Raw genomic sequence first — 25,929 nt, forward strand, 5'->3', positions numbered from 1 at the left:
AATAACCCAATGCTGCTTTCAATCCCGTCTCACACGCTTGTTACAAATCCTGCAGCCACCATTAGCTGCTTCTGATTTTATTCTGGTAAAGTTCCTGCTGTAGGAAACCACAGGATTCTTTACAGAGAAAACCACTGCCGCCTCAGCCAGCACAGCAGGCTTCCAGCCTCTCCTCAGAACAGACAGGCTGACCAAAAACCCAGGAACCGAAGATCACGAAGAAATGAAATTTGCAGTGAAATGCAGTAGCAGTGCTTTAGGCTGAAGTGTCTTGGTCCCCCAGCACGGCTGCGTGGCTATCGGAGCGGGCAGCACCCGCAGGCCCGCGCTGCCCGGCGCCCACGCAGGGCTCGGCTCAACACCAGCAGCACGCCATGCGGCCTGGCCGAGGCGGCGGGCACTCCCTGCCCCACCAGTGTCAGCGGCAGCTGGATTCCAGTGACAAGTGACAACCCAGAGCAGCGCTGAGCAGTTCAGACCACATTTGGCCATGGGGAGGTCTGGGGCCTCCCGGGCACCTGCTGCCCACGAGGCAGCAGTAAGGTGGATCGCTGTGTTGGTCGGGAAAGTTACTGCTGAAGTCACCAAGGAATTCATGTGTGTGTCCGTGCTAAACTCGGCTTATCATCACCTCCAGCCCTGCACTGCTGAGCACCTCTGAGGGAAGCGTAATGGCGCACAGTGCCACGCTCCCCGGTGCCGGCACAGGCTGCCGCCCGCCCGCCACACCAGCTGCCATCCTTTGGAAGGTGCGATGTGCTTCCCAAGCCCCCTTCTCCCCCCAGCTCCAGCTGACTTCTCTACAAAGCAAACTGACACGACTGTCAGCAGCTGTGATCTCCATTTTCTTTTTTCCTCTCACCACAAAGAGATTTTTCACACCTTCTTCTCTGTTACCCACCTGCACTACCCACATCCTCCTGGCTTTCTTCCACAGCCTGGTGTTTTTTTCCCAGGTCTTTGGCAGTGTTCCCTTCCCAGAATAAGCACATTCGAATATCCTCAAGCAAGACACTGTGCTTTAATGCCTGCAGGACTAACAGAACTTTTTCAGGTGGAAAATAAAAGCTTCCTTTCAGTCACCATCTTTTGCCTTTGGTCAAAGGAACGTTCCCCTCAAACAACACTTATTTAAAATATTTCCCAAAATTCCTGTTGAGGAAAATTGAAACAAAAGTGACAGGTCAAAAGTTTGAGCAATAAATAATCTTTTTTTTTTTTTTTCAGAATTCTTTTTAGTTTTTTAAGAGGGTTGGGTTTTTTTTTGGTTTTGGGGTTTTTTTTGGTGGGTTGGTTTGTTTGTTTCTTAGTATTTCTGATTGTACAGGAGGGGGGAATTTTGTCTTGTTCCTTGAAATGCTGGCATTTTAACTTCTTTCTTTAGGCAGAACAAGAACAAAATCTGACATATTCATATTTCTTGCTAAATAAAAAGAACAATACTATCCTGTGCCTCTCTGCTTGCTGATTTCAATGCATCAAATTCGCTGAACATGCCATTTGCTGAAGCATGTCTAATTCTTTCCCTGGGTGCTGGGGTCCTATCCTGCCCTCTCCAGAGGCACCTCCAGCACTGATACTCACCAAACCTCAGCTGCTCAATCTCTAACTGGCTGTTGTTTCAGCGGTGAACATCCCTCCTTCTTAGTATCTTGCTCCGCATGTTTCCACCTCCTCCTGACTCTCCCTAGGAACTATTCTGCAGGGTCTGCCACATCCCATATCTGCCATTCCAACCTTTTGCCTCCCTTCATTTTTATTTTTATCTTATTACGATGATTTTTTTTTAATGACCCCAGTTTCTCTTATGTTTCCAATAACTATTATTCATCTAGACACAAGAAAACCCCCAACCTTTCCACTACAGCCAGTTCTCCTGACGTTATCCTGGCTCTCAGCTCGCTCATCAGAGAAGTTTACATGACTCATCATCAACTTAAAAATGACAAGGACAGAATAGATTTTCCTCTTCCCTAGCAACACTGCATGTATTGGTCACCCTTCACAAGGCCAAGACTGACTTTGCCCTTCAGGATCATTGTCTCAGCATCATTAGCATCATTCTCTCATCCCATGCATCCAGGCTTCATCCGAATACTGAAATGCCTTTCCGTATCATCAACTAAGAAATAAAGTGCTCCGTTAGAAGATTTATCCAGAGTTTGCTCAGCTTTACACTGCTGCATCCAAATTACTGTTTCTTACCCGCTATTCTGATTGCAAACTCAAAACAAACTACAAGGTGAGGAGAGGTTTTTCTATGTTCCACAATGCTCTACCTTGCTCTGCCCATTATCGGACATGCCATCGGGAGGTTAATATTGCCACAGAACTAGGAGGCTCAAAGGCCGTAACGTCTTTCCGTCCCCGGTGTACCCAACCCTGCAGGATCAGCTCTGAAGCCTCCTGTGGGGTTTCCAAGCGGTGCTGTCTTCTCCCAGAGCTCAGTGGTGCTGGAGCGTTAATCTTGCCACTACCACGGAGCGGAACTGGACGTCTAACCCTGTGCTGGTCTGAATACACACCATCTCTGGAAATTAAATCAGACACAGTAAGTGATGCCAGAAAATAGCAGAAAATTGGTCTTCTGAGGTCGGAACAGCCTCTAATCCTGTTTCATCCTGCAGAGTGGGGCCTGGCAGCATGCTAAAAAGAAACACGTTTGCATCCCTTTGCTAGTTCAAGCGCCAACACCTGCAAATACTGCATTTATTACATGACATTGTTTAATACAGCATTCTGATTTTTATATTTAATTCCCCATTCTAAAAATCTGCCAAGCGACCTGCTTGTTTTCAGAACTGCCGCAAGCTTTCCAGAAAAATTTCTAAAAACACACCCAGCAGAGTCCCAGAGATCCTGACTTAAATTACAAGGGGATTCTTTCCCCTTATAAAAAGAGCATCTGCCATATGCAGATTTTACTGTCTTATAAAATGTGAAAGAGCAGGATTGCCAACTGTGGCTTTATATCTCCCAATCCTTCCATTCTCACTCCCGCCCAAAACATCTTTTTCTCTCTCTTTCCATAAGGCTTCAACTGCGAGTGATTTTGTAAGAATGTGGAAAATGGGTGAGTGGGAGAGCAAGAGAAACTGGCTTTAATCTCAGTTTGTAAAATTCCAGGGGAAATAATAAATTTAAAAGAAAAATCTAGGTGATCTTAAAGGAAAATATCTGCTTCAAAACCTAGATAAAATCTTAGGATTTTATCCTAAGGTTAAATCCTAAAAATTACTAAGCTGTCCTGCAAGTCTGAGGTAAGAGGAGAGCCTGATGTTGAGCTTACAACTAGACATTTCTATTTCGAACTCTCCTGCAACATCAGCAAGGTACAATAAACATTTAATTACTGTGACCTTACATAGGAGGACAGTTTTTTTGCTTAGGCTTGAAGGCATTTTCTTATCCACAGGGCAAAATAGCTTAACTCCTGAGGTTAATAAGTGTTATGGAATTTAATTTATTTCTGGTTTGCATTTAATTAAATTATTTCTTAGAAAAAGAGACAAAGTTTTAGGAGAAGCAAATAAAAAACAACCCGGAGGCTCTGACAACAGATTATACCACAAGCTGTGAAATTCTTCAAGCAGATCTCTCACCATTATTTCTCAGGCTCTATAAAGGTCACTGTTGAAGTTAGTTACCCATGTACCTTCAAACCACACTTATTTTTTACACTTTTGGTATTTTTTCCTAGGTAGTTGTTCAGCTAGCCTTGATTGCTATCTGAAAACCAAGAATGAGGCAGCAGATAATTAGTATTCTTAACTGGGAGCTTACAACATATCCCTTGTCAAGGCAGGGAGGAAGGGAATGAGGAAATACCAGCAAAGTGCTGTGCAAACGCAGTATGAGAGAACACGATGATCAGAAGAGCTTTAGCAAAGCTGCTGCTGGGCAGAAAGCAGGGCTGGATCTGACAAACTATGGTTATGCAAAATCAACACCAAACACAGAAAGCTGAAGTCTTTGTGACAGTATACAAAATACCCTTCCTTTGTTGAGAGGCTGCTGCCATGCTCCTTCTGAATGCCCGCTCCATCAGGACCCTGCTGCACACAGAGTACCTCTTCCACAGCCCTCCCCACTGAACTGCCGGTGAGAATAACAGGTTTTGGAAAATCCAGGCATTACTCTCTGTGTTGGGGTGAAATGCATCAACTTGAAAAAGGGTGAAAAACAACATTGTTGACCTACCCTCTCGGGCTCCCAGAGTCCTACACTCTGAGTAAAAAGCTGTGTTGGCACTCGGAGAGGAGACCAAGCTGACCAAGGACTGAATAAATGGCAAACACCCAAGCATTTGTCCCACACGATGCTCTGAAGGTACAGTTCTGCTGGCTACACTGTCTTTCAGACAAATTTCCAAGGACGATGGGACACTGCTGATGAAGGCTGTCAGCTCAGTGGTTCTAGCTGATGTGCAATTTCATCAACTGAATTCTGCCTGTTGGGACTCCACCAAGCTTTTAATTGGATATGGGAGGCATCATAAGTCCCAATTAAAACAATGAACTCAGCCTGTATTATTAATGTCTGTCTTCCCTGTCGCAGCTGATTTTTATCAGTCACTGAACGTACCCGTGTTTGCACCCAACAGGCATGCCCTTTTCATCCATTCCTGGCCCGGGCACAGATTGCCTGGCTGTGCAAGGTACAAGAGAGATATCAGCGAGAAGGTCAATCGACTCAACTATCTGTTTGGGCAATGCTTCAATTTAATCCTTGCATATATTATGAAGATTAGACAGCGCCTCTAAAACAAGGGTCTCCAGCGCTCCCAGTATGCCAGCACATGATACTCCTCCTGTGAGGCAAATATTGCTGCTGCTGAGTAATCTGAGAAGTGAAAAGACTGCCATGACAACCCACACAGCAGATCTATATCTGCACGATAATTGCTTTCATCCAAAGATGTAACAGAAATGAAAGTAACTGAGACCATTGGAACATACCTTCTCCAAAACCAGAGCTGATTTTGCCTGGAGCAGAGGGGTATTAACTGTGGGGACCCAGCCCGGGATCGTGCAGCCACTCTGCCCAGCAGTGCCGGAGAGGAGAGATGCTGGCTGAACGCTGCAGCGTTCAGAGCGTGGAGTATGAACAGCATCGTTATCGCCAGCGGGTACACCAACACGCACGTTGAGTGGGCAAACCTCCCTCCAGGTCCTCACCCACTTGGAGCCTGAAGCACTGACATGTCTTGTTTATTCTCTGGTTTGCACTGATCATGTCAGCAGAGATGGGAACAACTGGAAACTGTGGTTAGGTCATGCTCTAGAAGAGCCAAAGCGAAAAACTGGAAAATAGCATGTTGGTGTCTTTTTCTGCTTGAAAATTCAATGAAAATGGCCACCCTTCTTTCAGGATGGAATAGTAGATTCTCTTTAAATTGGTATCTGGAAACTGGAACATAGCTCATTTTATTCCAGGCCCAAGTTAGATACCTGTGTCTATGCAAAAAATTGTGGAACTAGAGGTGAAACTTGAATAAAATCCTTAGAATTAAAACTGTATATATATGCATACCATATGCACTATATGTAATGATGTAAATAGAATACAAAACCCTAAGAGATTACTAAAGAAATGTTTTTGCAGTGATGCGAAGGCTAATTTGGAGGAAGAGTTCTTGATGATGAGAGAGCATGCACTATGTGCTTCTTGAGGCAAGCTCCCAGTCCTCCCCAGCAGAGCACTTCACCACAGACATGAACTGGTCTGCTCCTGGGGCTGTGCCCATGGACAACTCACAGGATCCACATCTGTGGACTAATAAAACCACTAGTGTGGTGGGAAGGAATTACAGCTTAAATAAATGAAGGATTTAGAAAAAAAAAAAAAAAAAAGGTTGCTTGTTTGGTTGGTTTTGTTTTCAACAGAGGCAAAACTTGAATGCAGGGACTAGCACTAAGAAACCAGAAAGGGTTAAATAATATTGTGCTATTTGGAATCTGCTTTGGCAGAGCCCTGGCTTTCCCAAAAAAGTAAAAAAGTAAAAGTTACATTAAATAAATACCTTAGGAGACTAAAATCCATCAACACCTAAAAGCTTTTCTGGCTAGAACTGTTTCTTATAATACATTATGAGTTTCAGAAGCAACAACATTGAGCTGATGAGGTCTTCTCAGAAGTTTTGTCTAAGTTTTTCCTCCAGTTTTGTTCTCCAGCTATTCTCCCTGCCTTTGAACAGTTTTTTCCCTCAAGTACTAGGATTCCAGAAGAAACATCAAATTTCCTGAGGTTTTCTTATCTGTGAAAACGTGCAGAGACTCTCTCCAGGGACTGTGCTAGAGGTACCCAGCTCTTTCTGAATATTCATTTGAGTGCAGTGACTCACTTAAAGATGTTTTGAAAATATGTTCAGTGCCAGGTCCATACCTAACAAAAAAGAAAAATATAAAAAAATCAGCATCCTCTTCTCAGTGGAGCTAGACCAATTTACCCTAAATCGGCTTCTGCCCCAGTTTTCAGAAGATCAGAAATAGAAATGAGTTCATGTTAGAAGTCACAGTAAAATGGCTCTGCTTAATATAGTAAGAGTTTGTTATGGTTTCTGGTCTTTTCTTCTTCTGCAGCATTTCTTCTGCACTTTCCATCTCCCCGTTTCTCAGTGTTTAGGCATGGCTTTGCTGAGCAGCTTGTTAGAATAGTAAGATTTGGCATGGAAGTGATTTGCTATGACTTTTTACACTAGCAAAGCACCTAGCACAGATGCAATTACACCAGTGAAATCTGGGCCAGGGCCAGGTTAGCTTATTTGTTTCAAAGAAGCAGTACAGATTTTGCCGGCAGAGTAACCCTTGTTAAAATCAGCAGTCTCTCCATTAAAGTGATGCTTGAGTCTGTCTGTAACAGCAAAGCCTTTCCAGTAGAGACTGGTCCTCACTTGAGACCTCACTTTTTGCACACATTGAAAGCTATATTCTACCCCCAGGTACTTCTGTCCCTGCTCCGGAACTCCCCACCCAGCCTTTCAAATGGGTCACCCTCAAAGGGAAAGCCAGGACGCTGCTTCAGTTGAGGAGGGAGATGAGGAATCTCAACAAACAAGACTCATCAGCATCTCTGCTGACTCTGCTTAAGTAACCATGGAAAAACATCTCTCCTCTCTGGCAGAAATGTTGGCTTGAAAGGGAATTACGTTCTGAATGGTCAGAGATTCACCAAGCAGCCTTGCAACTGTTACTTATTACAATTAATTGACTATGCCATCTCAGGCATTAGTAAGATAGTGACTAAGAAACAGCATGACAATACCAAATACTACACAGCAAGATGGTGAAAACAAAAACAGTCTTCTGGAGACATACCTATTTTGTGAAGAGCAAGTGAGAAATGAGACAATATCCTTGGGAAAATGATGCACAGAAACACAGATTTCAGTCCAGCTCTGATAGGCACGGACACCTTCTTGCTTCAGTGAAGCACCACAGCACTAATCCAGGCAGAAGAGTGGTTTTATGCCTCGGACTATTGCAGTTACAAAACACCTGCAGAGCACTCCGCTGGCTCAAGGCACCAGGAGCCAGAGGTGTCTGAAGGAATACCTATAACCAGCCAAGGGAACTAAGCATTCCCCCCAGGGCCCATGAGTCACAAAAGCTGGAGGGGAGTGAAGACCTTTGAGGTGTTTTTCCAGGCTTATTTTAAATTTGCCAAGTGATGAGGAGGTTATTGCACTGACTAACACGTTTCACTACCCAGGAGATTTCTTGCTGTTAATCTCTGATTTTCCCTTTCCTCCTCCTTTTAAGATAACATCCCATAACTCCCAGCTAACACTCCTCTTCCATGACTGCCCTCCTTGCCACTAACATTTTTCAAGCATAGTTCTAATGGTTTTTCCATCCCCACACAACAGCAGGCAAAGGAGTGAGTGCCCAAAGCACAGCACCAGGTGGGGAGGAGGTGCAGATGATGTTCCATGTCAGCTGGGGATGGACTCAGGGCAGAAGGTACCTCATTAGGTGTATTTATTTATTTTTATTTTTTTTTTAAGAGCAATCTATGGAATGAAAGGGGTGAGACAGAGAGGTGGGAGATGCAGAAAGGGAAAGTCCAGAAGACTGAGCCAGGGGCATCCTGTATATTCAGTACCCTAATAAAAACTGCCTCACCAGAGAGAGACGACGGGGTAACCTTAAACCCAACTTGGATTCCCCTGCTGTGCAAGTCCTTTGGCCTAAAGCCCACCTCACACGTCCCAACCCAAAGCTCCCCCCGCCCCCTGTCTTCCTCTCCATAACCAACCCGGAACGTTTCAATTCACAGGCACCTTGACACAGGCCACTCTCCCCCTCAAATGTGAGGTTCCTGCTGCTGCCTGAAGCTCCTCCTTCACCTGCCTGCCCAGGAGATGCTTCCTCCCCTTAAAATTATTGAATGGATCAGGTATCAGCAAGGTAGGACATCATATTTTAAGTTATAACCTGTCACAGTTACTGCATTTTGGGGACCAGATAAGCAAATGGGATATTTATAAGGGCCAGAAAAAAAGCATTCTTATTGGTAGAGTCCACCTGGAGAATACATTTATGGGAACGATTCTGTATAAATCTACTCTGTCTACTTCTATGAAATGTTACAGAACTTTCCCCTATGATAAAGCTTCTTTTTGTAAAAAAATAAAACCAATAGCTTCAGCTACGCTCCTTGTCAGCACTTCAGAGCACCCCACAGATCTCTCACAGCTTCCAAATAGAAGATGCTATTGTTCATCTACACTGGGTGGAAGAATGAACTTGATATCCACCAAGCACATGTGTCCCTACAGATACGTGTGTACCCGGGAGCATGGGGAGATTTATTCCCCCAAATGGGTAAGAAACTAAAAGAGAGGAAAAGCATTTCTGTGAAGAAAGGTAGGACTAAAATTTTGAGGATGGTGAAGTGAATACCCTGATTTGGACTGATGATTCATTTTACAAGAGACGTCATTCAGTGTGCTGGATTTCAGAAAAGCAGAGTATACAGAGGGAAAGGAAAAGAAATCAAATATGCAAATAGACAGATCCAATCAAGTCACACTCTCGCTCCTAGCTCACCTTCAAATCCCATTAGTCAATTAGAGCCAAATAAAATGGTGCCAAACAATGCAGATCTCTTTTAGCTGATACGTTTGAATTAATAAAAAAATTAATCTTTTATATAGATTTATAGTCAACACAGAAATATTAGTTGAAAACTTTTTCTAAATAAGAAAAAGCCCAAATACACTTAAAAAAATAAAGTATTTTTAATACCTAGCTTTCACCCTGAGGAACATGCATTAAAAACTCAGTCTGATCCGACATTTATAAATCATCATCCCTTTCTTTGCTTGTGAAGATTAATTTAAGAGAATTCAGCCACTCTGTATTTGCACTCGAGATGTGCTCACAAGAGACCAGACCTCCCCCGTTATGGACCCATAGAACATTATGGGCCAGCTCTGCCGGCAGAGCTCCCCATCACCCCAGCTAGCCAGCCTTCTCATGTCAGGCAGGAGACAACTCACATTCCAGCAGATTTAAGTAAGATTAAAACCTTTCAAAAACCCAGCCGTGTCAGCACTCCTAGCAAAACTGTCTTTATGCTGTTCTTTCAAATAACCCTCAGAACAAAACACAGGTTAACACATTTATTCAGGAAACCTCTTGATGATTTCAGAGTTAAAAGCAGCGTTGGTGTTCACCCCATCCCTAGGCACCTGCACTCCTGTGAGGACCACCGCTACACTGCTCCTCTGCCCTGTGTTCCTCTACCTGAGCTTTGCTGGAGGCAACAGTCAGAGGGTTCAAACTCCATCTGCATCCTCACCCACCCATCCCACAGGGCCAGGAGGTGCAGGGCCAGATGGAGAATTGATGTCTCCCAACCTGTGGCCAAGCCTCTCAGGCATCTGCTAACCCCAGCCTGCCTCTGGAGGGGCTGCTGTTGTCTCTTCCCTTCTCCAAGACAACGGTGCTAGTTGCTGTGCATTAATGATTCTCCACTTCTCCTCCCTCTGCTGGGATGTTACAGCATTTCCAGTATAAAAGGATTTCTGAAACCCCTTCACTTCTACGACTAGCGATGTGACTGATCAAAGGGTTAGGGCCCCTGTCTGTTGCCTCATGCCTGCATAACGAAGACAAGATTAGCTGCAGAAGTACAAAGCAGTGTGTGTCCTCCTTTTTGCTGGTGGAGCCTCTGGGGCCAGCAGTCACTGTTGGTTGGCTGAACCATATAAATATATTTCATTTCTGGGTTGTTTTTTCTCGTTTTGTTTCAAAAGTCTAGGTTCAAGACTCTGGGCCTGACATTTCCTTCCTTCCCACACGGGTGGCACATTTGCTGCTTGGCAGGCAACCTAGGAGACTTTTGCAGTCATTTTAAATGATGATGTTTATACATCTGAAAAGAAAAATTTGACAGATGCAAGGAATGATAAAGGAGAGAAGTGCACAAGCTAACGATGCCCAATCATTTCAGATCCAATACACAATAATTACGAAAGGCTTATGGTTATTTTTTTTACAAATGGGACAGTGGCCACATTTAGAGCTCATCAACGCCAGCAGCATTCCTTCAGCGGGTAGGCTGGCTGCTGCACACCCTGGAAGGGGTAAGGGGTTTGTTCCCTTCTTTTTTGTAGCAAAAATAATCTGTATAAGGTGACTCCCTTTCACTGACTTGAGAAAAGCATTACTTCTCAAGGTAGATTCTTCTGGTAACTGCATGTATACAGGAACTACAGTACAACTGTTATAAAGAAAACAATCTGTGTGGAAAGTTTGTGCTGTAGCTATGACCTTGGATCAGACACACAGTTTGGTTTTGAAAAAAGACTGTTAAATTCACAGCTTCCAAACTTTCCAGAAACAGTTTCTGGAACAAAACCAAATAAACTAACCCAAACAAATGAAAATTAGATTATCAGATTATTTTCAAAACAGATGTGTCTCACGCGGTTAAAAGAAAGCAACTAAGGAATACAGATGTGCACAAAGTTAAATATGTATTATCCTACATACACTGTAATACATGAAAAAATTGGCATATGCAAGAATTCTCTTCGAACCCTAAGGAACAAATTAAAGTTGCAAGATATTTCAGATCTCTACGACACCTCAAGAGCCTGTGAAAAAATGCTCTATGTTTAGCCAATAGCTGGTAGGACTGTTTTATGCCAAGCGCTCATATTAAACACTTTTTAATGTAACATTTTGTACATGATTTTCAAATTTGTGCTTTATTGAAGAACTCAAGTCAAACAAAACATCCTGACAATAGAAAGTTCCCAATTTTAGTGATTATCTGAACTCAAAAGCCAGAAGTTGGTTTAAATAAGATCCAGTGGACGACAGGTGAATATACATATCTGCATGCGTGTATCACATCACACATGCACACAAATGTGATGGAAATCAAAACTGAAAATAAGAGACAATTAACAGATGCTTGTCACCACATGACTGTATTGTATTAACAATTTCCCCTTCTCCTAAAATAAATAAAAGCAAAATCTATATGGGGGAAAAGAACATGTATTAAAGATAAAATCTGGGCTTTGGGTACTATACGTGAAGTCTGTACTGTCATCTACAGGAGTTCAGTATCACGTCAACTCACTTAGTCCTACAGATGATGACTGCCTATTATGCACTGCATTTGACTGCCAGAAGGTTAAATTACTAAATCCTTACTGGACACTTATGATAGATACAGGCACAAAACATGCTTATGCCATACTGACATGTGTCTCTGTTACCAAAGAGCATTGTTTATTTTAAATAATGAAACGAATAATTAGAAGCTATAGAGAAGTACATTTTATTAAAACACCAGGTAGTTGCTAATGCCAGCAGCTCCAACAGCCCCACTGTATAAGCCATGCTGCTTTCAACACACTCGATTCATTAACACAGGAGAAAAGCCAGAAACGAAAGGAAATGCAGACCATCTGCTCCATCCAGATGCAGGAGAACATGCCTCTTACCTCCAAAGCTATTCATCAGCGACCAACCGAGATAAGATCAATTTAATCCTCTAACCACAGATCTAAAAGATTTTCCAGCATCATGTCATCATAAGTAAGATGGAACTACGTTCATTTGGATGGAAAGAAAACTTTGCCAGTTTTTCCCACCTTTAGCATCCCTCTCCTATAAAGCAACACTGAATAAAAGAGCGAATCTTGATGCGGCAGATACTACTGGAACAAACACATGCACACATGCAGCCACCAACAAAATCCTTGTTCTTCTGCTTATATGTTCTAAAGATGTCCAACTGCTTTAACTGGCAGTGAGATTTAGGCAAGCGTTTAAGTTCCCAGAAAGTCACAGCCGGCATATATATTCCCTCCTTGCACTACTGGACCACTTTGAAATAAAACCTCCAGCCCCCGTGCCTGCAAGAGAAAGCAGCAGCACAATTTCTTACCTTGAAGTTATGAATCTTCTCGTATTTTGGAATGTGTTCATTTTCTTTCAGCGTTGCTCTTCTGACAAGCGATGTCAACTGTGAATAAGCAAAGAGTTTAAGAGGTTGCCAGATCGTCACAGGTGACTTCCGAGTACCCAGTTTCATCCCCAAGGCTGCTATCAACAGATCTTGCTGGCGGCTCTCCCGCTTGGCGCCGCGCACCGCCGCCCTGCTCGCTCTGTGCCCCGAGCAGGACTCCTTGGACGGCATGCTGGAGCTGACGGGGAGGAGGAGCAGCGGCCCCCCGGCCCGACCCGCGCCCTGCCTAGATCACACCCGCTTCCAGACACCCAGAAGGACCATTTCGGGCACTAAGCGGCCGGGGCGGCCGGCGCGGCCATGGCGGGGCACTGGCGCTCGGCGCGGCTGGCCCGGCGGGGCGGGCCGCCCTCGGTGCGGGGCGCGGGGGCTCGGGCCTGCCGGCGGGCGCGAACGGCAGCCAGCGGCGGGAGGGGGCAGCCCGCAGCCGCTCCCTCCATCGGCGGCCGGCGGCGGCGACCGGCGCCCTCTTCCCTCCCCTGCCCGCCTCGGGGGGCGAGGCTGCGCGGCGCGGGGCGAGGCGGCACCGCCCCCGGGGCGGGGGCCGGGCGGGGGCCGGGCGGGGGCCGGGCGGGGGCCGGGCGGGGGCCGGGCGGGGGCCGGGCGGGGGCCGGGCGGGGGCGGCCGCGGCCAGCGCAGCCCCGGCGGGGCGGGCAGCGCGGCTGGGCCCGGGGGAGGCGGCCGCGGGAGGGCTGCGGGCGGGGGCGGCTCAGGCGCCGGCACGAAATGGCACCTCGGCGCCCTTTGGGGGTGCGGGGCGAGCCTGGGCATCCGCGGGTGGGCGCGGTGAGCGGCAGCCTCAGGGGCCGCGGCAGAAAGCGGCGCTCCCGGCCCCCCGCCCCGTCTGGCACGAGTCGGGCACCGGGGGGTACGGCTGGGAGCCGCTCGGGTCGGGCACCGGCGGGTACGGCAAGGCTGGGAGCAGTTAACGCGACTGAGTTGGTGCTCATCGCTCTGCCCTGAAGGTGACATTTTTCAATGCCTGTCGTGTAAAAGGGGGCTCGTCAAACTCACATCACGTAACAGCCTCTTCCAGTAGGGATGCGAACACACATGCCGCCCGCCGTTCGTTGCACCACCCCGACCTCAACACCGATCGCTGTGGTGCCTCTCTTTAGGAACTCACCAAGGTTAACAGAAGGTGAATGATCCGTGGCCTCAAATAGGGCTGAAAGCCCCAGTTTGGATGGGTGCCAGCGACGACGAAGTGGCCCTCGCTAGCCACCCCCCAAACCAGGCGAAGCACTACTTCACACAACCATTACCGCCTTGAACCCACTGCCACAACAGGCTCCCAACTGCCAGGGCAGCCCCACTCTGGGAGGCTCTCCTTCAGCTGCACACTGACAGCCGGGAGGGGACACCACCATGGCCGCTCAGCTCCTGCCCTTTTTGTTGCAGTGCTCTCCAGGCATCAGTGAACAGCCTTTGTCAGAGACAGCAAAATCAGACCTTTGCTCTGACTAGCTATGGCAGTGATTTACGCCATGGGGCTGACCCCCAGCCCGACACCCAGGGTGCAAGAGGACCCTTCCTCCTGCCTGTGCTGCTAGCCACAGCGCAGCTCCCCCTTCCCTTGCCACAAGCTGCAACACCACAACTGCTCTCGCCTTCTGCAGCAAAGGTATTTTTATCTCTCATGACTCAGTAACAACCAAAGACAAGCACAGTTTGTCACACAGGCTTCTGGGTGGAATCGGTATGTGTTTTGCAGTGGATCCCAGCATTACAGTTTAGCTCAACCCTGCCGATGTAGCTGAGGGTAATGCTCTCCGTGAGCCCCTCCTCTGTTTGCTTGCATGGCCACCAGGATCTTCTCTACCAGTTTTAGAAATCTGCTGAGTTTCAGCATAGGGTCAGGTTGCAGAGATTAAGGATCAACATATGTGTCTCACCAACCGCTAATCTGAAATGCAAGTTAATAGCTAATAACCGAAACACTGGCTAAAGATCACACAGGATGAAGCTGTCAGGCTTTAGTGGCTCATCCAGGGGTCTTAGGAGTAGCTGGCTCAGTTCCCACTTTCAATACAAACAGGAGGCTGGTTGATCCTATTGAGAAATAACTTTTCCAACGGCTACCTCAGTCTGCCTGTCTTGCTTTTAACCATTCATTTCTGCTGCAGGTGAATAAATGCCCCTTGTGTCTTTCTGCACATCCTCCTAAGTGTAACACTGCACCACTACAGGAGTTGAAGAAAAATGAGGTGAGGAGTAAGAGTGGCAAAATCTGACCACCTCATCTATGTGAAGTGTGAGAAAAAGTAGGGACTTGGGAGGAGGAAGCGGACAGGCCTTTGAGCTCATTCTCTCCTTTCTTTCTAGCTAAAGCCACTTCACGGTTTCATTCCCAAGAACTACATCAGGTAAAAGTCCTCATGGAACAAGGTGGACTTAAACCTGCCCCAGAGGAGTCACCCTCTCCCAACAGCTTTGAGTGACAATTGGCTCAGGAAGCAAATTGTGGAGATCTGGAAACACAGTTTTGTTACAGCTTCCTTGGAAACCAGGATCCTTCTTATTAAAGGGAAAAAATAAATCGCCAAAACTTCATATTAGAAAATAAAATATTTGAACATTGAATCTGTTGGAAATAAATAACCCAGTGATTTTCAAGACTACATTTACTATCAGACTCAACCTTTATAATTTTGTATAATTCCACTTAAGAGGCAAGATAAAGCATTCTGACTTTTCCTTTCAATCGTTGGTAGAGCACCTATTTGGTTTTTGAGTTACTTATCCCTTAATTGTTAGCTTCTCTTTTTCCTAATTCTGAAGAACTGATTTATTTTCAATGGCACTTTAGAGTCACATTAGTAGAAACTGATCTCTGGATCCCAGAAAATTAAATCTTAAAAATGCCAATGAAAAGGTAAGCAAAACTACCCAACAGGGAAAGGTCCTATCTCATCGCTGTAATTATGAAAAAGCATTATAATCTGTAAAGCAGTTATAAGATTATGAATTTTAATTCTAACGTTATTTTGTTACAGTAATCTCAGACCGCTTGTTGGTTTTACATAAATCAGCTTCCCATTGTTCAGTGTAAAGCATTTTCTGCTGTTTACAAATACAGGAATACAGCAGGCTCACCTACACTTACAGCCCTTCACACATGCTATATGCACAATGGTTGTGCACACCAGAAACCTAGAGTGAAAGCAAGCCATAAGGCTAGCAACCGAAAAATTATGAAAAATAGATAACAAGTATCTATTTCTTAATATATTGCCCCAACATAAAGTAGTGTTGTAATTAAACCTCATACAACTACATTCAGATGACATCCTACAATATAGATGCTCATTCTCCTGCCACTGCCTATTTGGTAATCTGGCGTTGCAAGCTAGTGCTCTTAACACGGCCCATTTCTTTTCATTTGACAATCAATATGAAGAATGAAACTTCTGTTGTACACACCTTCCTGACCACGGTGTGGGACATTGGGCAGGTCCAGATTGTTAGCTTACCAGCACGTGAGATAATGAAGTGAGAGAGAGCGAGCTGCTGTCCTTGGGTAGCCCTAGTCACGGCAGGGGTGAGCCAACATCCCTGAGAGCAAACAAAGTCACGGACCTGGGGGTTCAACTCAAATCCTGCAGGAAGCTGTTCTCTCCCGAGGATGGGCTCTCCTGCTCCAGGTGCTCTATGCTTTCTCTATTCCCAGCCTGCAAGCCTGCAGGTCCTGTGTGTCTTTTTACACCCTTGGCTGGCTCTTGATTCAATACCTGCTTTCCACCAGTGGCTCCTGCGCTCCTACCGGCCAGCAAAGTCTCCTCTCCATAGCCCTTTCATTTTCCAACAGTTATCTTTATAGCTTACTCTGTCTGAAGTCTGCCTGTGTTTTTATAACTTACTCTGTCTAATGGGGACAATTATTAGATACTGTCTGCTACATACTGGATGAAAAAGAGGTAGAAATCTGGGGAGGAAGGTCAGAAGACCTTCCATTTTTCCAAGTATAATCTTTATTTTATTTTTTTATTAATTGTTTGTGACAGACATTTGCAATCATTGCACTTATAGGGAGCAATATGCTGCACAGACTCCAGAAGGAAGGAAACTGCAGGGCTGTCTTTTTAAAATTTAATTTAAGGATGTAATTTCACAGGATTGAGGTGAACTGAAAATGGAACGACTGGAAGTAACAGCTGAGCAACATCTGAGCAGAGCATGCAACCAGAGCATTCTCTCAGTCCTGTACATTTTAGTGACTTAAACACTAAAAAACCAAACCCAGCAACACAACAACCTTTAAACCAAGACATCTGTTTAGAGATTCTACATTGTATGTGGACTAAAGGGAGAGGGGAAAGGAATATAAAGACTGTAACCTGCTATTTCAAATGTTCTTCTTTGTCCTAAAACCTCAGCCATGAAAGTGGCTCAGCCTAGGTCCTACTGGGACTCCGCTTTCCTTACTCCATCATGGAGTAGTCCTTTAGGGTGCAGGAGAAACAGCTGTTTTCTTAAGAACTATCTGTTCTCAGCATTAGCTGGATAATGTATGCGTATTTGCTGGTACTAATCTCACAATCAGTAAGTCTTATTATGAAGACTCCACAGAACTGATTTTAAAGTCATCCATGGCTTGCAGTAAATTCCATTTAGTCACTCTCTGGAAGACACATTACGTACGTTTCATCCAGTCAACATGGACAGATTATCTTTCTAAAAAAGCAGATAAATGAATTCCCATTTGTTGAGTAATAAACTAAAACTACTCCAGAAAAAAACAGAAAAAATGAAGTCACGTTAAGCTCACAAGTCCTAAAATGCCCAGGTTTGACTTGATCAGACCTCCTGAAGCCCACATGCATTTCCAATACAACAGAGTGTTTAGTTTCATGACCACCTGGCTCCTCTCTCAAACACAGTATCATGTTTTCTTCGGTCTCAGGAATGCATGTGTAGTACACTGCAGGTTTTTCATTCTCATATGGTATTTTCATGTTGTTATGGCTAAATATGCCATTATTGTTTCAGACTTTATATATAATACGATCCCTTCCCTCTAAGGAACGTATTTTAATAATAATATTAACCAACAGTTATATTGCATGCATTTTTCTAAAAATCAAAGATGATGGCCCACTGTAACTATCTCAAGAAACAAGATATTTGGTTTGTTATGCAGTTAGCTGCTGTATATTTTGTTGTGTTCTGTTTCACTGTATAGCTAACATAGCCAAATGTGTATGCTTAGAAAATCCTTCCTTGCCTGAACACTTTATAAGCATATTTTATGGGCTCAGTACACAATTTTCAAAAGCTAATCAGTCAGATTGTGAAACTGAGCCCAATTTCCTCAACGCTGTTCCTGGTGGAGGCTTGTTCCATGCTAAATATAATTTTCCCAGTCGTATCTTTCACAAAATTGTTCCAGAGGGGGAAGGGGAGCCCAAAATTTTACTTTTTATTTAAAAGTGGTGAAAAGCTGTTTTCATTTTCTTCACTTGCAGAAATGCTAATGCCAGGCATAGCCTCTGCCCACAGATACATGGTGTGAGTGGATGGTAGGAATGCTATTAAAAGTTCAACCTGAAAGCTGACATCTCAGAAGCTGGATGGGAAGGAGGGGAAGGACTATCACACAGTCTCAGCCACCAGAGCAAGACTTCTCTTGCTGCCATTCCAACACAGCCACACTTAACGGGCACACAGACAGCAGTGCCCAAAGTATACTGGGATCCTCAGGCAACAACACACAACTCTGCTTTGAGTCCACAGTTTCCTACAGGGGAGTTGGGGTTTAAGACGTGGTTGAATGACGAAAACTTACTGCTGAGAAAGTTCTGGGGTTTATAACAAAACTTTCCAAATGGGCTGAGTTCTAATTAAATCAAATCACCTCCCCCAGTGAAATACTTATGGAAAAATCTAAAGAAATGGCTATTTAAATTTTTAAATTTTTATTTCTGATAAAAGTGTATGCCATTTCCACAGCAAGTAATGAACATTTTTATATCTAGAATTTTAGAAGGTTTTTTTAAATGTTTTAATTAAAACTTTAATTAAACAAATTCAGCCAAAGTGTTGGCTTGGTTTCAAGTACGATTGTTAAATTTAAAAAATAATAATCTAAACCAAAGTTTATATTATGGAAAAAATATCGCCCAATATTGCTGCTAGAAATTACTGCACAAAAAGAGAGTTTATTTGGTACCGTATTGTGCAATACAATTAGAGTCCATTAGCATTATTTGGGAAGATTTTATGTTTGCACTGATGTGCTTACCTGAAGTACCCAGGTTTTCACACCAAGGGAGCATACTCACAAAAAAGCAGAGACACCTTAGGGGAAGCCAACAGAAAAGCTGTTTATCTGTAGCTTTACTCATATAACCTACCGTCACTGCAGCTGATTTGGATCTAGGTCAGCCAGCGTATTTTGTTCCTAGTGGCATGATGGGTTGCAGATTTGCTCCCGGCAGTTACCGACGTGGGCCTTTGGAAATGACAATTTGAAACCACACACTGGCAAAAAACATCCACTGTGACTATTCCTCTCTTTCAATAGCTGACGAGACAAAAACGATCAACATTTGCTGTTCTGGATAGCGGCACAAAACCAGGGCACTTTTCTAGTGGCAAACACAACACATTTCTTTCCTTCTGGAGGGCACTATTTTGGTATATAGCCATGGATCTAGCCATGGCAAAAATAAAATAAAAATTTCACAGTACCTCCAGTAACAAGTTCAGCTTATGGTGTGGTTCTGGAGGACTTTGCTAACATCCAGTGACTTAGCTTTTAGCGAGGTCAGCAGCTGGCCTGCTGTGCCCGCTGAAGAAGGGGGCTCATTCTGGGGATGCCTGCACACTCCATGGGTACAAATGCCACTACAGGGGTGTATGTGGGCACTTGTGAATGCACGGAGGCAGGGATGTGGAGGTTGCAATCAACAATGGTGCTAAGCTGGGTGTTACAAGCAATGGCTATGACTTCATTTGTACTGTGTAAATAATAATATGCTTCATCACAGGGTTATGTTCTGGGCGAGACAGCACAGTCCTGTACCGCTCCCAGGGCACCGGCCTTGTCTTCCTCTGTTCCTGAGCCAGTCAGCACCCCAGGGCTCTTCCCTACAGACACCCATGAAGAGCATCCCCACAGGCCCAGCTGCCTCTGTTAGAATAACCCACTGCTCCAGCCCTTTCCTTAAAGACAGGGGTCTACGACCTTGCTCACAAGGGGCAAGATATGACTGCTTGACAAAAGCAGAGCTGCTGCCAAGCTGTGTGATGCTGAGGCAGGATATGCCAATCAAACACCATGAAAATAGCTACCCAGAAAGCTAAGAAACAAGGTCTTTTCACTCCTGAGTCTGTGGTGAGGAAAGCAGTTCCCCATGACCATGAGTTCAAGCTGGTGTATCAGCCTCAGCAATTCTCTCTGCTGCTTCGCAGCAGCTCGTTACCACAACCCCATTCTCTCTTTGGGAAAACAAGCTGCATTAAAAAGGGGCCAGCTCCAGCCAAACTTGTTAAGTACAGGAGGGGACTGAGAGCTGGCAGAGCACAGAAGATATGCCTCCCCACCTCAGAGGGCTGGCAGCCTCACTGTTCCCCAGGCAAAGCAGGCAGGACAGTTCATGAGCAAGGAGAGAAGCATTACAAAACACCAAAATTTGCCTCCAGTAAATCCTTCAGACAAAGCCTATCCTTTACAGTTCTGCTTTCAGTTCTTTCCATCCACCCTTCCATCCTTCATAGCTTTGGTTTTGGTCCACCCTATCTTCCTCTCCTCCTGCCAGGAGCCTGGGCCATGGAGGTGGTAAGCTAAGCAGCCAGTTAAAGCAGCCGCCTGTGCCAGGCGCCCCTCTCCCCGGGAAAGGCAGAAGCAGAGAGACTGCAAGGACTACTCACATAGTTTAAGTCAACTATTACACCGTCACACATTGCTAAATTGGGGCTAGAGAGGTCTGTCTTGAATCTATAAGACCTACGGAAGGATGAGTTGATGGAGCAAGGAGCTCTGCCTAAGGAAGCAACCCTCCAGAGGCTGCTCCTCAACAGCTTCTCCATCTCGCTCCCATTTAGTCAGCATTTTCTGTTTCAGGTAATAGCATTGCATTTTCTTTCCTTCCCTTTGTCCATGGCGTGTCGCCTTGCTGGCCTGCAGGGAGCTGTGCTGTTGTGACCAAGGCACGACTGACGTTCATTGCAGGGAGGGGCCACTCCATCAAAAGCCTCTTGACTTGTGACGTGTCAAAGCAGACTGTATTCCAAAAAGACCTTCAAAGTAATTTATAAGTGCCACAAGACTAAATGCTGTCTAGGAGTGATAACGGTCAAAGTGTAATGTGAAGTGGCAGCTTCATGAATACTACCCTTTTGGCAAATGCTTTTTGTTACTAATATACTAAATTTAAGTATCATAAGAGAAAATAGGCTGTTAGACTAATCTGAAACCAAAAGAGACTGGTGATGGTTTATTTCTCATCTGACCCACACTGTTATAAGGATTTCCTCAAATAAAAATAAAATAAAATATATAAAAGAAAAGGCACATCAAAAAGCTTAACCATACCCTTTGATGAGGAACCTCACCTGCCTTCTAGCAAGGAAATGTTGACAGTGGCCAAACTTCATGAAATAAATAATTTACAACACTTCCTTTAAGATATCCATTTAAGAATCATATTGATAAAGCAGTTTTTACAATAGACCTCTTTATCTTTTTTGTAACTAAAAATGTATACACTTAGGGATAATGATAATCATGTAATCCACAAGGTCTTTCTATTAATACATATATTAGGGTTTTTTTCATCTATTCTTCATGGAATAGGAGCTTTGGCTACTGGTATAACATGGGCAGGTGGTATGGAAATTGCTTTTTATGTCTCATTAATATTTTCTTACCTGATGTATAATACTCATTTCACATTAGCCTTTTTTGTTAGTCTAATGCATCTAATATTAGCCTTTTTTGTTCTACACAGTAATTCAATTTAGAGCAATTCAATGTATATTATAATTGAGAACTGCAGCTCATTAATTTCTAAACACTATTTGTATTTCAGACTACACCTGCTCCTTTGGCACATCCTCTATTTTGAATCCATCCACTTCTTCCTGAATAAGCGATGTTGCTATGATACATGTGCTGTCACAGTTTCTTTCTTCAACATACTTTCAGTCCATAACCATACTTAATTAGCATACATAAGACTAAGAGTGCAAAGTCTCCTAATCCTTCCTTAATTATCACTTGATTCAACCCCATGAATCAAAGTGAACACAATTTTTAACCTGAAGGAATACTAGAGTTGTGGTATGGACATACAACATTATTGCAAAATTTATAACGGTGAAAATCTGCTTAATGACCACCTCACTGCAGAAAAATTACAAGACGGGATAACCCTCAGTGTCCATCAGCACTCCTTGCAGATCCTGATTACCAGTCTTCTAGGTGCATGCGTGTCCATGGGCATAGCTGCAACAGTGCAGTGGGCCAGGGTCTACATTCATTTTATACAATGCAATTAGGCAGATTCAGAAAATGAGGTAGGCTGATCATCCTTCAAATGAGTCCCTCATGTGGGCTCCCACTATCCTTGCATAAATCTCTATTTAAATCAAGACTGATTTGAAACCTGCAATGAATGAAACCAGAGTGGAATTGGCAGTGGAATTACACTCTGCTCCCCAAGTGAAATTATCAGTTATTATCAAATTATCAGTTTATTGCCACCCATAAAATCTTCCAATCCCTGATCACATTCTTAGAAAAGACTCGTTTTACATTGTTGACTAGCATTCCAATTTTCTCATTCCTCCTTTTCCACATATGGTTCATCTTTCCTATTTATTCCCTCTCAGTTTCCTAATTAACATTTTAAAATGCCTGTGTCATGAAAATTTTCATATAAGGGCAGGAAGCATTGCATTTCCCTAGGGGAAGCTATAACTATGAAAAATCCTTACTTGACAAAGCACTCAAGAAACCATCATCTCAAATGGCCAACCCCAGCATCTTCAAAATAAATTTAAATAATGTCTGGACTTGAAAACAGAGTAAGTTTGAATGATTCCAAACAGGGCTGGCAATGCAACTCCCCATCACAAATTGGGCTACAAAAATTATTTACCTTTTGGGGGAGAAGCAGGCATCGGCATGCGGACAGGTTATACAACTTCTGTCTCGTAGGAAGGACTTCGGGATTTTTGTTATTTTGGGTTGGGTTTTGTTGGTTTTTTTTTTTTGTTTGGGTTGGTTTTGGTTTGGTGGTGGTTTTTTTTTTTTGGTTTTTTTTTTCCCATGGTTTCCCAGTGGTTTCTTGCTGTTTAGTTGATGCCTATTTTCAGTGGAAATCCACTAGTCCCAATCAGCAACTCAAAGTTCTGACATTTGGGATTTCAGAGGCACATAATCTCTGGACAGAAGATCTTATTTTGAGCATAGGGCACATCGAAAGTAAAAGGCTAAGTCTGGGGTATAGTTCCATTTCTTAAATTCATTGTCAATGAACAGAATTATTGACAATGAACAAAATGTTTATAGCACAACTGCTTTCTTAGTCATGTTTTTCATCCCATCTTACAGGGCAATTTTTTATTTGTACTGCCACCATCAACTAGCACTGCTCATAAGATTTTTGTTTGATTTTTCAACAATAAAAATAGCTCAAGAGAATTAACCCATAAGGCCCATAAAAAAAAACCCCAATCCAGTAAGCTCTCAGCATTATCAACTTGCTGAACAGTGAGTCTGCCCTGAGAACTTCAGTGTGTGACATAGGTGATGGGCATTTTTCAGGCACCAGGCTGCAGCGCTGGGACAAATGCTAGCAAGGATTTGCAGGCTGGAGTGAATGAGAAGCTGTCACTTAAAGAGATGGACCACTTCAAATCTGTGAAAGATAGCAACGCATGATACTTTTTGCAATTTTTGTACATTTATATTAAACACATCGTTACTTTCATCATCAGCTAATTCACCAAAATGCCTGAATGCAAATGTAATTCACTATCATACTAACTGGAAAATGCTTCAAGACTTCTCCAACAAATTATCTGAAACATGATATAAAGCATGCAGCTTTTAAAATATTTCACCATCACATGCAAAATGTAATACATTCATATTTCCACAATATTCCTCCACTCTTCTCTCAGGAAGGGGAAAAGCTGCTTGCCAATAAGTGCTACTAATCTAATTCACAAATTGGAAATAAAACTTACTAAATCATAGATATTTTAATATATAAAATTTACTAAATCATACGTACACACATGACTAAGGTTTAATAGAGAACATTATACTTTGTGATGCTAGCTCTAATACTCCTTAGGCAAACAATTTCAGACTGCTTTAGCTCTAACCAAATGTAATAATAATTCCCACTAAAAAGCAATATAGTCCAAGTGTATTATAATATGAACATCACTATTAGAAACACATAATCCTGTGGTTATCTTGGAAGTTGTATGGATAGGAAGGAATATCAGTACTAAGATGATAAGAATTAGAGCAACTAATTCTCAGTTCATCAACTGAGAATCAGATTTTTCAGTGTGATGATTTTTAACTTGCATAAACATTAGGACTGTAGGAACAGTGAATACCAGAAGCAACACTGTTTCTAACTGCTGATGCCATGCAGAAAAAAGGTTAAATATGGAAAAGTTTCATGTTCTCAAAGTTAATGAACAAAGGAGGACTCTGAAAAACTGGCAAGAGTTGCTGTCTTCACTGATGATGAGGAGTGTGACAAGTTTGAAGTAATAAGAGCAAGCAGTTTATTGAGCTTAGTAACAAAACTGCTCTCCTTACTTTGTTCACATTCTGAAAAGAAAAACATTGAGCTAGAGACTAAAACCAAGCATGAGAAGTTTATCTGAAAACATCTTTTTTCTTGTGAAAGATCAAAAGGAAAGAAACAAGAGCAGATCAGCTTCTGAGGCATTAACCGTAGGGTAAATGGTTGTTCTTTTTTTCTTTCACAGTCTAATACTTCATTTAAGCACCTCTAACTACTTCTCTTTCTGCTACCACTTCTAAAATGCTTCATTTCATTCTTCATAGGTCTTAAGGGTTTGGTAACCACTTATGAATGGGCAATTACTGGTGGAGCAGATGTGCCCTAGTTGAATGGGAGGCAACACAACAGCCACAGCTCCATGTCCTTTCCATCTTTGTACAGAAGGCAAGTGACACGTATATGTACTTGTGAGCATGTAAACAGTGACCGATGTAAAATGCTTTCTCCCCTTCCAAATAAATAAAACACACACTCCCCTGCAAACCCTAAGAGGGAAAAAGGAGCTTATCTGAGGTAAGTGGAGAAAATGCCTGGTAGTCAGACTCAGCACAGATTCAACGCAGGCTACACGGAATTGCAGAGGGCACAAAACACAAGACACACTGGATATTAGTTCACAGCCAAAGGTGCTACCAGCCCAAATTCCTGCAGCCTCGGCTCTTCCTTTGGCCTCTCATGTTCAAATAGTGACCAGACCTGACCCTGCCTAGTTTATGAGATTAGACACGATTGTAGCCCAAGGTGATTATCACCAGCTATACAGTGTCACGTTATAAAGTCTAAGTGAGGTAAGAACCTTGTAAATAACAAAATTATCCTTTTATAGGGCTCTTAATTCAACAGTCCAGTCTGTTTCCTGTAGAAGTGATTAGTAATAGAAAATAATTAGGAGATGCCAGATGGGAGGAAGAGTTAAAAAAAAAAAAAAAAAAAAAAAGAGACGACTCAAAACTCACATAGCTAAGAAAGGAGAACAACAAACGAGGGAGCTGCCAGCGAGCGGCCCACGGCAGTCCCTCACCATCCAGGAAGCTCTTTGCATAAGCAATAAATGACAACCACATGCCTGCTTTAGAGGCTGCTCTGAAAGAGACTCACCTTCTCCTTTCTGCGGCCACTGCACAGATTATTCAGTTGTGAGAAGGCATAAAAAGTCAAGGGAAACCACAAGGGGTTTTTTGTTGTTTTTTTTTTTAAAAAGATTATTCTAATTTCCTTATACATGCCTATGAGGCTTCCCCATTACACATCTAGGCAGCCTTTTTGGAAACCTCAAGCGTAAGGCCCATAGGGAAGGTAAGCAGCAGACTCCTACAGCATGTTAGGGCTGAAGCCATGACAGCTCTCCATTGCTCACCAGGAATTGAGCTGGACCTCTGTATTTCTGTGTCCTGTCTACTAAGGCCAGGATGGGAAAACTCTCTCACCCTGAAGAGCACCCAAAGAAAGTTATCCTCTTTGGCTCTTCGAGAGCTAAGGGAGATTCCTTCCTCCCTCCCTGTGATCCTTCTTGTGCTAGCCTATCCCAGTTAAGGGATAACAAAACTTCAGCCAGCACACATAAGAGAAGCTAAAGCTACATGGTCCTTTTTGAAGGGTCTTAAAAACGTAACCAGACCCAAACCACCATGCATTAGACACCCTGGAAAAAACTGCTGGT

General features: G+C 43.6%; 1 protein-coding gene across 3 annotated transcripts in view; it reads right to left on the reverse strand.

The window, feature by feature from the left end:
* CHN1 (chimerin 1) overlaps positions 1 to 25,929 on the reverse strand; it is a 102,913-nt gene that overhangs the window by 19,352 nt on the left and 57,632 nt on the right. For 2 of the 3 annotated variants that reach the window (XM_040603307.1, XM_040603306.1), the window contains exon 7: positions 12,412 to 12,489. The exons of the other annotated variant lie outside the window; for it this stretch is intronic. In XM_040603307.1, the coding sequence (XP_040459241.1) occupies positions 12,412 to 12,489 (78 nt within the window). The remainder of the gene's footprint in view (positions 1 to 12,411; positions 12,490 to 25,929) is intronic. 3 annotated transcript variants of the gene reach the window in all.

Source organism: Falco naumanni, chromosome 8, assembly GCF_017639655.2.
Source record: "Falco naumanni isolate bFalNau1 chromosome 8, bFalNau1.pat, whole genome shotgun sequence".
Classification (NCBI taxonomy): Eukaryota; Metazoa; Chordata; class Aves; order Falconiformes; family Falconidae; genus Falco; species Falco naumanni.